Source organism: Phaethon aethereus, assembly GCF_964289735.1.
Source record: "Phaethon aethereus genome assembly, chromosome: 4".
Classification (NCBI taxonomy): Eukaryota; Metazoa; Chordata; class Aves; order Phaethontiformes; family Phaethontidae; genus Phaethon; species Phaethon aethereus.
The window spans coordinates 66,407,600-66,420,927 of NC_138578.1; the positions used below are offsets into that span (position 1 = coordinate 66,407,600).

At 41.5% G+C, this 13,328-nt stretch overlaps 1 protein-coding gene across 9 annotated transcripts in view; it reads left to right on the forward strand.

Moving 5' to 3' along the window:
• The window catches only part of KCNIP4 (potassium voltage-gated channel interacting protein 4), a gene marked incomplete at its 5' end in the record, with an annotated part of 489,155 nt that overhangs the window by 455,643 nt on the left and 20,184 nt on the right, over nt 1-13,328 (forward strand). For 8 of the 9 annotated variants that reach the window (XM_081999001.1, XM_081999000.1, XM_081999005.1 and 5 more), the window contains one exon: nt 10,600-10,669. In XM_081999001.1, the coding sequence (XP_081855127.1) occupies nt 10,600-10,669 (70 nt within the window). Of the gene's footprint in view, nt 1-10,560; nt 10,670-13,328 lie in introns of all 9 variants that reach the window. The other variant, XM_081999006.1, reaches the window with a different exon arrangement.

A 13,328-nucleotide genomic window follows, 5' to 3' on the forward strand; every position in this document is an offset into this window, starting at 1 on the left:
AGATCACAGGCAGACGCACAGAGCAGTCACATGAACACAGGCAGCACATATGGCCTCATCCTGCTCCCCTCTGTAGCTGAGCAGGTTGGAGGTCCTCTAATAAGAATCCCTATATATACATAGACACCTATGTACCGTGTGGATCCCTCCAGCAGGTGGGCTCAGACGTCCAGTAGTTCCTCCTGGATCCCAGTTTCCCCAGTTGCTGGTACTTGGGCATGAAAGCCCTGAGGCTGCAACCCCACTCCAGTTGCTGGTACAGACCATCTCATGCACGAACAAATCTGGTCAGGATTACCCTGGTCCCCACTAGCCAACCCCCCTGTGGTATTACCCTTAGAGAACCAGTGACCCCCAGCTCCCAGCTCATGTCATCTGCTCAGCAGCTCATCCGGCTCGATCTTCACTAGCACTCACACACTCACTCGCACACCCACACCTTTGGTTCCTCGCTAAAGATACCATAATATGTCCTGTGCAATCCCAAAATACTCTTCCCCGGTATCCCATAATGTGTCCCCTACCCCGAGACGGCAACCCCCTTCAGTCCAAGTGTTGCCTCATGTCGATGGGTTTCACACCCAGATACTGGGGCTGAGGCTCTCCTGGGACAGCCCCAGGAGGGGCCAGGACAGTGTGTCCCTTCCCCTCAGGCATTACTAATTTGGGCTCCCGCTTGCTTTTGTGCCCCTGTGCTCCTCTGGGCTTGTAGATCTGGGCTGTTGATGGGCTGATGGCTCCTGTGAGGTCCTGGAAGCAGCCAGGGCAGGGCGTGAGCTGGGCTCCCCAACTTGCCGTTGTCACTTTGTGCTCCTCTGTGGGTGTGCAGACAAGATTTTACCACAACACCTAACAAAATTCAGCATACAGCCAGGAGCAGCATGCTTATAAAATATAAACAGTTTTATTAAGTATAAATAAAATATAAACAAGTTTAGTCTAGAAGTGTATTAGTTTGTGTTTTTGTTTTCTACTCTGCTTCAAGTGCATTCAGTGGTCTGCAGGCACAACTAAATCATTTTATACCATGTCAGCTGGGTATTAGCTAAATTTAAAAGCCGTAAGGCATAGTAAAACTGTAAAAAGCAAATTCCTGCATTGGCTCTAGAGAAATAAGGTGCAGCAGCCATTGAATTATCTTCTTCCTGCATCTGTAGGTTATGAGATTTTTAGACAAATTTAGTGTATAAATTTCTCCTAACATTTTGCATGCGCAGGTCCACATCAGGACATTATCCACTACCACTAATTAATTGCAATTAAATAAAACACCTAGTCAAAATAAAACTTATTTTCATCAACTGCATACATACTTACTTATATTATCTTCGAATAGTTTTCTTTAATGTTCAAATAAGTAATTTTTCAATATTGTTTCTGCTTGCCAAATTAAGAGCACCCCTTTCTCGTGGCCCGCAAGCACTGCAGTTGCTGAGAGCGCACTGGGTTTTCCTCTTTGCCGTGAGCATTTACCATATCAGTGTAACATGATGCTATCACTTACACTCCCTCGTGCTGGCAATCCTGAATTGCACCTGCTTTTTTTCCAGAAAAGGGTTCTCTCTCTGCATAATTTCTCTAGCTTATGCTACAGAAACGGCACAAGGCAAGATTTGACACGAAGTGAGAATGCAGAAGAATATTAGGAAAGAGATTCTTTCATGCTTTCCACAGGATGTGCTAGCTCTTAAAGTGAGCTGTGGTTTTGGATCTGTCTGACTGGAAATTTCCATCTATCTGATGCCTTCTTGGTTTGATCTTGGACTGTTTTGTCTGAGAAATGGGGTAGTATTTGGTGGTAACCTGCTTGAAGGTTACCTGTGAAGGAGCTTCTGAAAGGGAAGAAAAGATTAAGATCTGGAAAAGGTTTTGAGATGTGGGGATTCAGTGAGGGTTTGACAGACCTGTTGTTCCAGGAACTAGGAAACAGGGACTACGTGAAAAAGGGCTTGGTGCCCTATTGCAGGGGTACAGAGAAAAGAGGTGAGAGGCTCGGGGCACTGGGGAGAGCTCTCCCTGCGGAGCGGAGGAAAAGGGGTGCAGAAATGACCATGAACAAGATCCATCCTTCGGCAGAACCAAGCAGCTCCAGAGGAGCCCAGTGGACTGGTGAATGAGAAAAAGAGCTTGGGCTACCCTGTGTTGGAGGCAAACTGGGATATCACGTTAAACAGTAGGCACGCAAAGGTGGCAAGCCTTGTTTCACAAGTTGTTGCGGATTTGCAGCTGTAGGAAGGAAACTTAAACACCTCAGAAAGCTCGATGTTGAAATTTCCATCTCCATGCCATTGTTGCTCTTTTACTTTTATGTCACTTCCAAGTTGTTTTTTTTTACCACCACTGCTCAGCCAATTATCTCTAAACATGAGGTACATCCATTATTAATGAGCCAGCAGCTTAATCATAATCGCACATAGAATCATATTCTTCATTTCAACAAACCCAACCCATTTTTTAAAATGGTGCTGCTTGTTTGAGAGAACTTTTTCTGTTTGTCTTTGATACTCCTACCATCACTTTTCTGTTTTTGTAACTACTTAACCTCCTGATTTCAGTCAGCCTATGGCTACAGAGCCATACTGGGAAGCAAGAACTCTGCTATCTGAAGTGAATTGGCAAACCACGTAGAGGCTATTGAGAGTCAGACATCTAGATTTAGGTTTTGAAAGTGGCAGTTGGTAAGATTTACAAGTCTAGTTGGTTTTGGATCTAGCCTTGTAGCTGTACGACAAATACCTGCTTGGCTCGGCTCCTGCAGGACAACCCTGGTGAACACTGTTCTGGCAAAAGTCTTCAGGGTGGATGTCGTGTTGATATCAAGGTGTCAGCCTTTGTGTCAGGGTACAAAGGGACACTTTCAGAGTGAGATTTATCTGTTTTTCTACTTCTTCCAAGGCATAGTGAGATCATATTAGACATGTTTCACCAAAGTCCTTACTTTTTCCATTCTCGGAGGGACTGTTTCTTGTGTGTGCCATTTTTGACACACATTTTATTTTGGAGGAGGCTCAAGACAGGAGTAATTTGTGAACTGAGTATCACTAGGCTTGTTCTAGATATTTCATATAGTGCTCAAATACTTTAGTGAATGAATTTTCAGATCATTTGAATTCGCTTGTGGTTAAATTTTCTATAATCATAGAAAAAACACTGTACATTGCAAGTATAAACTTTGCTGATATAATACTTTAGCATAGCTACACTAAAAAAATGGTTCTATCTGATAAATCATTGACTAATGGTTTGCTGATAATTTTGCTGAGTAATTTTACTACATAGCCACTGATGTCTTGCCATGGGAGGCCAATATAGGCTAAAGACACATCAATGTGCACTGATTAAACACCAAATATATGTGGGGTTTCTTCTGAATAAAACTAGGTGTTTAGTCCAAAAACACTAATTATATTTCTTAGTGGGAGAAATTAATTTGGCATTGCAACCCATGTGAATTTTACAGTTATTGTTTGGCTCAGGTTTCTGCAAATATGAAAGTCAGAAGAAGGCTTTCATTACGTTTCAATCACATGTATCAGAACAAATATTAGATATAGCAAGTTTAAATCAAACTTACATATACAACTTTGGAAGTAGGGAGTCCATAAAATTAAAAATTAATTTTCATAAACCTTAAAAGCGTTAAAGACTGAAAAAATGCAAGCTTCAGAACCTATTGTCACAAGTCTCTAACCACATCCTTCTGTCGTGATCCATATGTTCCTATTCATAATAACAAATTATCAAGGTCCACTAATCAAAGTTTCTCACCTCTTCCTTTAGAAAAGCTCTGCCACATACCGAGACACCTTTCCAAGGCTGTTCAACAGCACAAATTTTCACTGAAAATAAGGGCTGTCTCAAGCACCACCACACTTCAGGGTACCAACAAGTATGAAAAAGTTTTTCATCGTGTCCAGTGGCCGCTGAACTTTGTTAGATTGTCTGTCCCTGCTAAGTGTTTTGTTCCTTTATCTCTGTTACTGCCCTTCAGGTGGGCTGCTATTAGCTCATCCCTTAGTGTTGGCCTAGACTAAGCAAGCCCAGCTCTCTCAGTCTCTCCTCGTTGGCCGTGTCCTCTCATCCCTAATAGTCTTTTTGGCCTTCTGCTGAACCCTCTTCAGTTTCTCCACATCCCTGGGAGGGTCTCAGTATGGTAGTCCTTACTGTCCCAAGTAGAGAGAGAGAATAAGTCCCTCAGACTGCTGGCCTTTACTCAGTAGTTGGCTTACCTTACTTGCAGTAAGAAGCCTTTGTTGGCTCATATTCAACTTGACATCCACTGTAACTCAGATCCTTTTCTGCAGTGCTGCCATTCAGCCAGTCACTTCACAGATGGTACTGGGGCAAGGGACGATTTCTTCCCAGATGCAGAACATTACAATTCTTGTTGAGCTTCTTGAAGTGTCTATTGGCCCAGATTTCATTATTAAAGTAGATTATGTTATTAAATCAAGGCCATGTGTTAAATTCTCATGCTGTCTTGATCAAAGTCCTATTATACTCAAATGAAAAATCAGGAACTGGACTGCTTTAGAAGCTTTAAGCTAGCCTTGAAGAGGGGAGGGGGATAATATCAGCCTTGCCAGTGGCAATCTGTGGGATGACATGCCAAAGTTAGAGGGATGGGGTGTTAGCGAGGGCCCTCAGCCTTTTGCTCTGAGATGTGCTGGCTACACTGGAGCACCCTTGAAGTCTTACAGAGATGAGCCGGGGGTCCTGAGGTAATAGGAGTCAACAGGGAAAAACTAGTGAAACACCTCAAAGGAACTAAGGGGTGTTGCTCTAAGGATGTGATATGGCCAACAGCCCAGCTGAAGCGTCTCTACACCAATGCACACAGCATGGACAACAAACAGGAGGAGTTGTAAGCCACCATGCTGCTAGAAAGCTACAACCTAGTTGCCATTACTGAAACTTGCTGGGATGAATTCCATGACTGGAGTAGTGGCTATCCATGGCTACAGGTTGTTCAGAAGGTACAGGCGTGAAAGGAAGGTTGGAGGCATTGCTTCTACATCAATAAATGGATAGAGTATGAAGAGATGTCCCTGAAGAATAGCCATGAGCAGGTTGAAAGCTTATGGGTAAGAATCAGAGACTGCAGCAACAAAAGGAACCTTGTGGTTCGTGTCTACTACAGACCACCCGATCAAGGGGAGCCTATTGACAAAGGCTTCTTATTCCAGCTACAGGAAGTATCGCGTTTGCAGGCTCTTGTCCTGCTGGGGGACTTCAACCACTCTGACATCTGCTGCGAAAATAGCACAGCAAGCTATAGGCAATCCAAGAGACTCCCCGAATGCGTTAAAGATAACTTCTAAAGCCAGGTAATAGACAGCCCTACTAGAGGATACACGATACTGGACCTATTGGTCATCAACGCAAGTGAGCTAATCGGTGATGTCAAGATTGGAGGCAGTCTGGGCTACAGTGATCATGCACTGTGGAGTTTGCAGTCATGAGGGATAAGGGTCAGGTGAAGAGTAAAGTCAGGACCCTGAATTTTAGGAAAGCAAACTTCCAGCTGTTCAAGGAGTTGGGTGGATGAGGAATTGGTTGGATGGTCACATCCAGAGGGTAGTAGTCAATGGCTCAATGTCCAGATGGAGATCGGTGGTAAGTGGTGTCCCTCAGGGGTCCCTACTGGGACCAGTACTGTTTAATATCTTCATCAGTAGACATAGACAGTGGGATCAAGTGCACCCTCTTCAAATTCGCAGACAACACCCAGCTGAGTGATGCAGTTGACACGCCTGAGGGATGAGATGCAATCCAGAGGGACCTGGAGAAGCTCGAGAAGTGGGCCTGTGTGACCCTCATGAAGGTCAACAAGGCCAAGTGCAGGGTCCTGCACCTGGGTCGGGGCAACCCGCGGTATCAGCACAGGCTGGGGGATGAAGGGATTGAGAGCAGCCCTGCTGAGAAGGACTTGGGAGTACTGGTGGATGAAAAACTGGACAGGAGCTGGCAAGGTGTGCTCGCAGTCCAGAAGGCCAATTGTATCCTGGGCTGCATCCAAAGCAGCGTGGCCAGCAGGTCGAGGGAGGTGATTCAGCTCATCTACTCCACTCTCTTGAGACCCCACCTGCAGTCCTGCATCCAGCTCTGGTGTCCTCAGCACAGGACAGACATCGACCTGTTGGAGCAGGTCCAGAGGAGGGCCACAAAAATGATCAGAGGGATGGAATCCCTCTCCTGTGAGGACAGGCTGAGAGAGTTGGCCTTGTTCAGCCTGGAGAGGAGAAGGCTCTGGGGACACGTATTGCAGCCTTTCAGTACATAGAGGAGGCTTATAAGAAAGATGACAACAGACTTTTTAGCAGGGCCTGTTGCAATTGGACAAGAAGTAATGGTTTTAAACTAAAAGAGGCTATGATTTGACTAGATAGAAGGAATAATTTTTTTCACAATGAGAGTGGTGAAATACTGGCACAGGTTGCCCAGAGAGGTGGTAGATGCCCCATCCCTGGAAACATTCAAGGTTAAGTTGGATGGGGCTCTGAGCAACCTGTTCTAGTTGAAGATGTCCCGGCTCATTGCAGGGGGGTTTGACTAGATGATCTTGAAATGTCCCTTCCAACCCGAAGTATTCTATGATTCTATGACTTGACTATGAAAAGACATGGTGGGTTTAGGTTGTGGGATTGTTGGTAGAATTAGCTTTAACGTATATGCATGCTATTTCAAAACCACATACACACTCCATTAAGTTTTGTGTTCATGGAAAATTTAAATTTTCAGTCACAATAGAAGTATATGCAAAACCAGAATATATTGTTAGTCTGAGATAATTACAACAATGGACATGAACATATATCTAAAATGAGTCAGAACCAACACTGACAGCAGATAAAGCATGGGATGAGTACCTGTCATGCAGAGGCCCAAAATCAAAATGTATTTAAAATTGCCAAACCTCCTAATACAGCTTGATCTGTCATACAAATTTTTTTATTTTACAGGCAAAAGTCTGGGCTTGGAGTTGTTTTCTCCTTCATTTTCTTTCCTACATTTCAATCTTTCTCCTTTTTTGTGTCTTTTTGGGTTTGCTTCTTGTCTAAAAAGGGTGTTGATTAGATAGCAAAGAAGAATCCACCTATTGCAGTATTCTTAGAACTACTGAAAAAAAGACAGCTTAGACAGCATGAATCTTGTAAATAATTTACAGGTTTTGGAGTGGTTCATAAGACCATGTGCTGGAAGTGTAATTTCCCAGCAGTAAAATTGCAGGCAAGATTGATCATCAAAAGGCAGAATGTTATTTATTATTCTCTGTGTCGTCTTTGTCATTTTATCTTGTTTCCTCTTTAAAGGGGAGAGGACTAGACTCAGGAAAAACATTTCAAAATGAACTTTTCCTCGTTTTTATTCTCCAGAAGGAAAATATAATACATTATTAATGCAATTCTAAAAGACTGTCAAACAGAAATTTTCTGTAACAAAACAAATTATATACAGCTGGAGGAAAAAAGACTATAGGAAATGGTTTAAATAAGCCTCACATTTTTCTTTCAAACTATTTAATTATTTTCCTTTCTTTTATAAGAATTTAATGAAAAGTTAGAAAGATTTTTTTTTTAATTAGAGTTGGTACAATGGAAGAAGTCAGCAGTAACTTGACATAAAACCATGGGGCATACTTAACAATTACAATATTAAATTTCTCTCACTGCAGTAGAGAAATTTCCTGATAAACACAATAAAGCCAGATTTATGAGCCAAAAAAAGAGCAGTCTTGGAGGTAAATGATGTTGGCTACATATATATTTAGATTAAAAATATTGAAGAACATAAGCGTTCAGACTCTTGTATAGTCTCAGAGGAAAGATCCAAGCAAAGAAAGAAAGGTTTCATCTAAGTATTTCTGATAAGAGTAATTGGCCAGCATCACAGATTTTTAATGAAAGTCCTTAACATACTGTTACTACAGATCTCCAAGGATGGAAAAGGTAAGGTGCTACTCGCAACGTTATGGTAAAGAGCAGAGGAAAATACACGGGGTAAACCTAGATAAACGCAAGAGGTCGTTGCTGGCTCTACTAACACGCAACTCTGTGTAAGTAGGTTGCCTTTTAAAGCAATGTTTCTTTCAAACAGTGTGGTGAAACTGGAGTTCATTAAGTGACAGAAAAAAGCAATACCTTGAAATGAGGTATGCAGAGCATGTATTTCTCTAAAAACAGGCTGCTAACTTATTCTGAACTAACAAAGCACAAATCAGACAATTTTTTCCAGAGTACCATTATTCTCCTTTAACATCATAACATTTAATTGCAGCCAGGAAATGGGAGTCTTATTCTTCACAGCTTCAGACTAAGGACTGACATAGTTGGAGTTGGTGGCAATTCCTGTAAAAAAGGGGAGAGCACTCTTTGCAAAATGTGTATATTTTGAATGTCTTTCTCACCTAAGAAAAAGGTAGAAAAATTGCTTTACATGTTAATAAGCCATAGAGTTAGATGAACCTAAATGCATACATTATTCATTATTTATTAAGCTTCTCAGAAAAAAAAAAAAAGGCAAAATCTGAGTTGTACAAGCTCAATATACTGGTTTTCTTTTTAGTTCACTGAAAACGTGCCTAGCTTTTTGTCTGAAAAGAAATTACATGCCAAACAGAAAGACGCTAAGGCTTCTTTTTCTAAATTCTAAAATACTGCATTGTCCTTTCACACTCCCACCCGTGTCAGTGAGACGGTTACGTTACTCTTCCTTGAGCAGGTCTGGGAATCATGTAGAGCATATACCAATGTACGCTTGGAAGAGGAACTTATGAAATATCTTTGTTACACTTTCTACATTGAGTAACTATGATGTTATATCAGTGAGCACCTGAACACTTCGCTGATGTTTTCTTTATTGTACTTCGAATGCAAGTAAAAATATTGCTCTTTTGCATGCATTTATACAACTCTAAAAGGCAAAGGCAAGCCGTGTAGTAAACCTGTTGGGGACCACAGAGCCGCCAGACCATCTGACTACAGTCTTTTTCGGAAGCTGATAAAGCGAGAGAGGTGTTTTAGAAATGCCCTCACACCAAGTACGCGACAGGCAGGGAGATGCCGCCCCAGCTGATGGATGGCTCCTTGCCTGGCAAAGGGGCGACGCGCCTTTCACTGCTGCCTCCATTCCCCAAAGGCTTCGGCTTGCCAGGCGGTGTGGCCCAGCAGTCGCTATATGCCTGGTCTTAGCGAGGCCTCTGCTCTAATTCTGTGCCCACCAGGGACAGCCTCCGTGACCAGCAGCAAAAGATTTTGTACTTCTGTCTCTGTGGCTGCTTTGTCTGTCTGTAAGGATCAAACAGAATTGTTTCTTACTACGTGTGTGCATAGTCAGCGCATAGTCAGTTATGGTGAAGAGCTGAATTTGGCTGACGGTAAGTGACATAAATCAAAATAATACTAGATCTAGAGATCTGACAGGCGTTTTCCAGCGGTGCGTTCTTCTCTCAATTAATAAGATTACACTATTTGTTTCCTAGCAGAAACTGTCAGAAGTATGAATATCTCAGTGTTCCTTACTCGATCTAACGGAAATGTCGTTTGCTAATGGTTGATCAAGAAAGGCTGTTATTACACTGGTAAAATATGCTATACTGTTCTTTATCTTCATTTAAAGCTACTTCCTTTCCCCAGTTTAGGACTAGGAGCACATAAGTTTGAGCCATCAGTCCAAATGGCACAGCAGTGGACAAAAATAAATATATGAGCCTTAACACTTAATTTCTCTTTTCTTACTTTGTTTCTAGAAATACTTTCCTCTTAAAGAGCTTGCAAGGCTTTTTTCACCCTCTGTGTTAAAGAAGGAATTAAGGCAAAAAGGAATTAAGTGCATTGCCCAAAGTCACCTGCTCATCTGGCAAGTTTAGGACTAGAAGTCAACTGTCTCGTCTTTGATTTTTATGCATGACTGACTTAGTAAAAAATACAGTATTCCTTCTGCTGTTCCTTCCTCTTCACATAAGTAATTTTTGTAAAGTCACCGCTCAAATCCTCTTTTTTCTTCTTCAGTTCCTTTCTTTTGCTCTGTAATCGCTCTGCTCTGACACTTTCTGCTCATTCTTTCTTACATATTCCAGTTTACAAAGAAGATGTAAAGAGGCAGAAGGATATGCAAGGTTTGAATAAGATCTTTTGTGACTGGCTCTTTCGAATTCATTGTATATAACTCTTCAGGCAGAATATGACTGCATGTTGCATCAGTAATACCTACCTGCAAATGCAGTTTACATTCCTCCTTGGTTTCTACACCGTGCAAGCGCTGCTTGTGGTGGTGGGAGCGACCACCCCCGGCCCACAGCGGCACCGACAGCTCCACGCACTGCGGCAGAGCGGTTGCTGCTCACATCTGTCACTGAGGTCTCAACACTGAAGTTGAGATATATGGCACAGAAGAAATTTTTGTCCCATGGGAGCTCTTTAGGAAGATCCTTCAAAATGACTTTTAATGCATTAATAATTGGTTGAAAGTGCAAAATCAAGACTCTTGCAGCATGTTAAACTCTCAGAGTCACAAACATGTTCTGTGGAGTCTCATGAACACATGATTTGACTCAAACAGTTTGGATGCTATTCAATTCTTGTCTTTCACTTTTTTCAGGAATGCCCCAGTGGTGTTGTCAATGAAGAAACCTTCAAAGAGATTTACTCTCAGTTCTTTCCACAGGGAGGTGAGTACTCATCAGATGTAATTAGTACTACAGTGTGCAGAGAGTCATGTGTGTTTGTCAGACTTGGACAAAAGAGCCTGTTGTTCAAATTAATAAGATTGTTGTCTCAAGTTCTGTCTGTACTCATGGGGTACTTCCTTGATTGACACATTTTAAAGTATATATTTCTGAATGAAATGCAATGATGTCTACAAGAAGTCAGCCTTATGAAGTTACTGTGTGTGTTTGGGTAACTTAAAAACCAGGCTCCTCTGAGTAGGTTATTTCTTTTTAAACTTTCTACACAGTCTTCCCCATTCTCTTTTGTTCCACAAAACCTTTCAAGGTAGGAAAGAAAACCATAGGAGGCACTTACAGGTACCCTCTAACATTGATGGCAGAAGCCCCTTGACTTCTATGGGGTTTCACTACTTAAATGAGGGCTTTTTTTGCTAAACTTAATTTCAATTAATTAATTTCCAGGGGTCTCATTAATTTCTTTACCTTCCTTATCTTTTAGTGCAATGAAGATAACGCAAAAATGTGTAACAGCTCTTTGCCTTGAACTTCAGCTTTTCTTTTTATTTGAATTGTTTCCCTCTCTTTTATTTCTCTTGCTTTTACTATTCAGTCCTCCCTCTTCATATTCTCTTACAGCTCTTCAATCCTGCCTCTTCATCTTCTCCCACGGCTCTTGAGATTTGCATGTTTCCCTGGGACTGTTCACAGCTTTCTTTTCACTTGTATTTAAAAAAACCCCACACTTAATTGGTAGGAAGAAAACGTCTCGCAATTAGTTTTATTTTGTATAATGACTTAGAAGGTAAAAAGCAGCATTCAGTGTGGATTACCATCACTGAAATCCTTACCAAGTAGGCACACACAATAGGGAAGAAAAACAGGCTAAAAGAATTGACGTGCTTGCTGATTATTTCTTTAGCTAAGGTTTTAAACCAGGCTAACGATTACGGTTTCAGATAAAATATTTTTTAGTTACCCTGTCTAGTGAAAATAATTCTCTGTATGTGATTTACTATACCTTTACTACACTTGTAATAATAATTTAAAAAATTATGATATTTCCTATTGTTACACTCATATTTCCTATTGTTACACTCAAAATTGTTTATGGGCAAAGAGAAAGCACACCTTTTACACATGTAAAGCTAAAATGTATTGTTAGAATAAATGTAATCTTAAAAGCCTAATCTTTATTAGTCCAGACCTAATTGTTACAGAAAGGAAAGAATATTAAAATAGTTAAAACCAATATTAATATAGTTAATATAACTATAGTACAGTTTCTACTCCTTTTCCTGGTGTTAATGCTTACCCTTCTGCTGTTCCTCTGGACCTTTAGGGCAGTGGCATCATTTGGGAGAGGAGGTAGGGACTGCAGTGGACTGTCAGCCTCTGGAGTCCTTCCCTAGGAGGAATTAGGATGTTCATGTTGGTGTTGCCTTCTCTCCCACTGTAGGATTCGCCTGGGGTCACTTCTACATGTTTGCTAACATATTTTTACACCTTTCTTTTTCTCCATTGCTTTGCAGCTCCACATTACATCCAAATTTACTATAGGTGGTACCTTTTACATGTGTTAGGTACTATTTCTTTGTTCTCTTTTCTACCCCTAAAGACATTTTTGCCCAGCTCCACACCTTCATTCTTCAATTGACCATGGGCGAGTTGCTTATAGCTGTGGGGTCCCCAGTGCCAGCCTGTGCCCCATCCCTTCTCATCCCACACCCGCTCTCCTCTGCGCTGCATCCCATCTCTCTGCTGCTCAAGGCCTCTGCTAGCGTACAAGCCAAAAAGTTCTCCCCACATTACATTAGGGTCGTAAATATCTAATTCTACATAGAATAACTGCTTGTTTCTGCTACGCTATAGCTGCACCACAAAAGTAAAACGAATCAGCCTTAGAAATCTGATAAATTTGAGAGACTGCTGTCACAGAGAAATGATGGGAAACAAAGCTGCAAGCTGATGAGCCTCCATCCTGGGCCAAGCTCCCTGTAAAGCTTTTGGTTTCTTAGTAGCAATGGCAATATTGCATTATAGGGGCACACAATTACACTATTGACTATAATTTCAGCAATGCCTTTGCTCTATCTGCAACAAGGGAGCTACACTTTTCTGAAAAAAACCCCAAAAAAACGACACACACACACACACCCCCCAAAGCCTCAAAGCTTTTAATACAGTAAAAAGTTAGATTTTTAGGAGGGTAGAAAAGTATTGAATACAGATAATTCACTTATCAGTAACAGGTGGTGTTGTGCGCTAATAACAGCATTTTTAGCTTTCTCAATAAAGCCATTTCAGAGATGTCAGCAAAGAGCAGCAAGAAGTGACCATTAGAAGTTATTCCCTTCCTCTCCCCATCCTCCACGGCCTCCACGCAATGGCGCGTAGCCTTAGCGGTACAGAACGACAGCGCAAACAAATGCGAAAGCCTTATGTAGTTTTCCTCAAAATTTCAGGAAAAATATTCAGTGGAAACAGCAGAAGAGATGAATCTTCTTGGAAGAATAACAACTCACATCAGTAATCCTTTAATTTATGTGGGCCCACTGAAACTTGAACTGTTTTGTGTAGGTTTTGTGGTCTTTTGTAGGTGCCTGTGTTGACTTTTGACATTTTATGGGAGCCAGAGTCTATTCTTTGTTCCTCACATTAG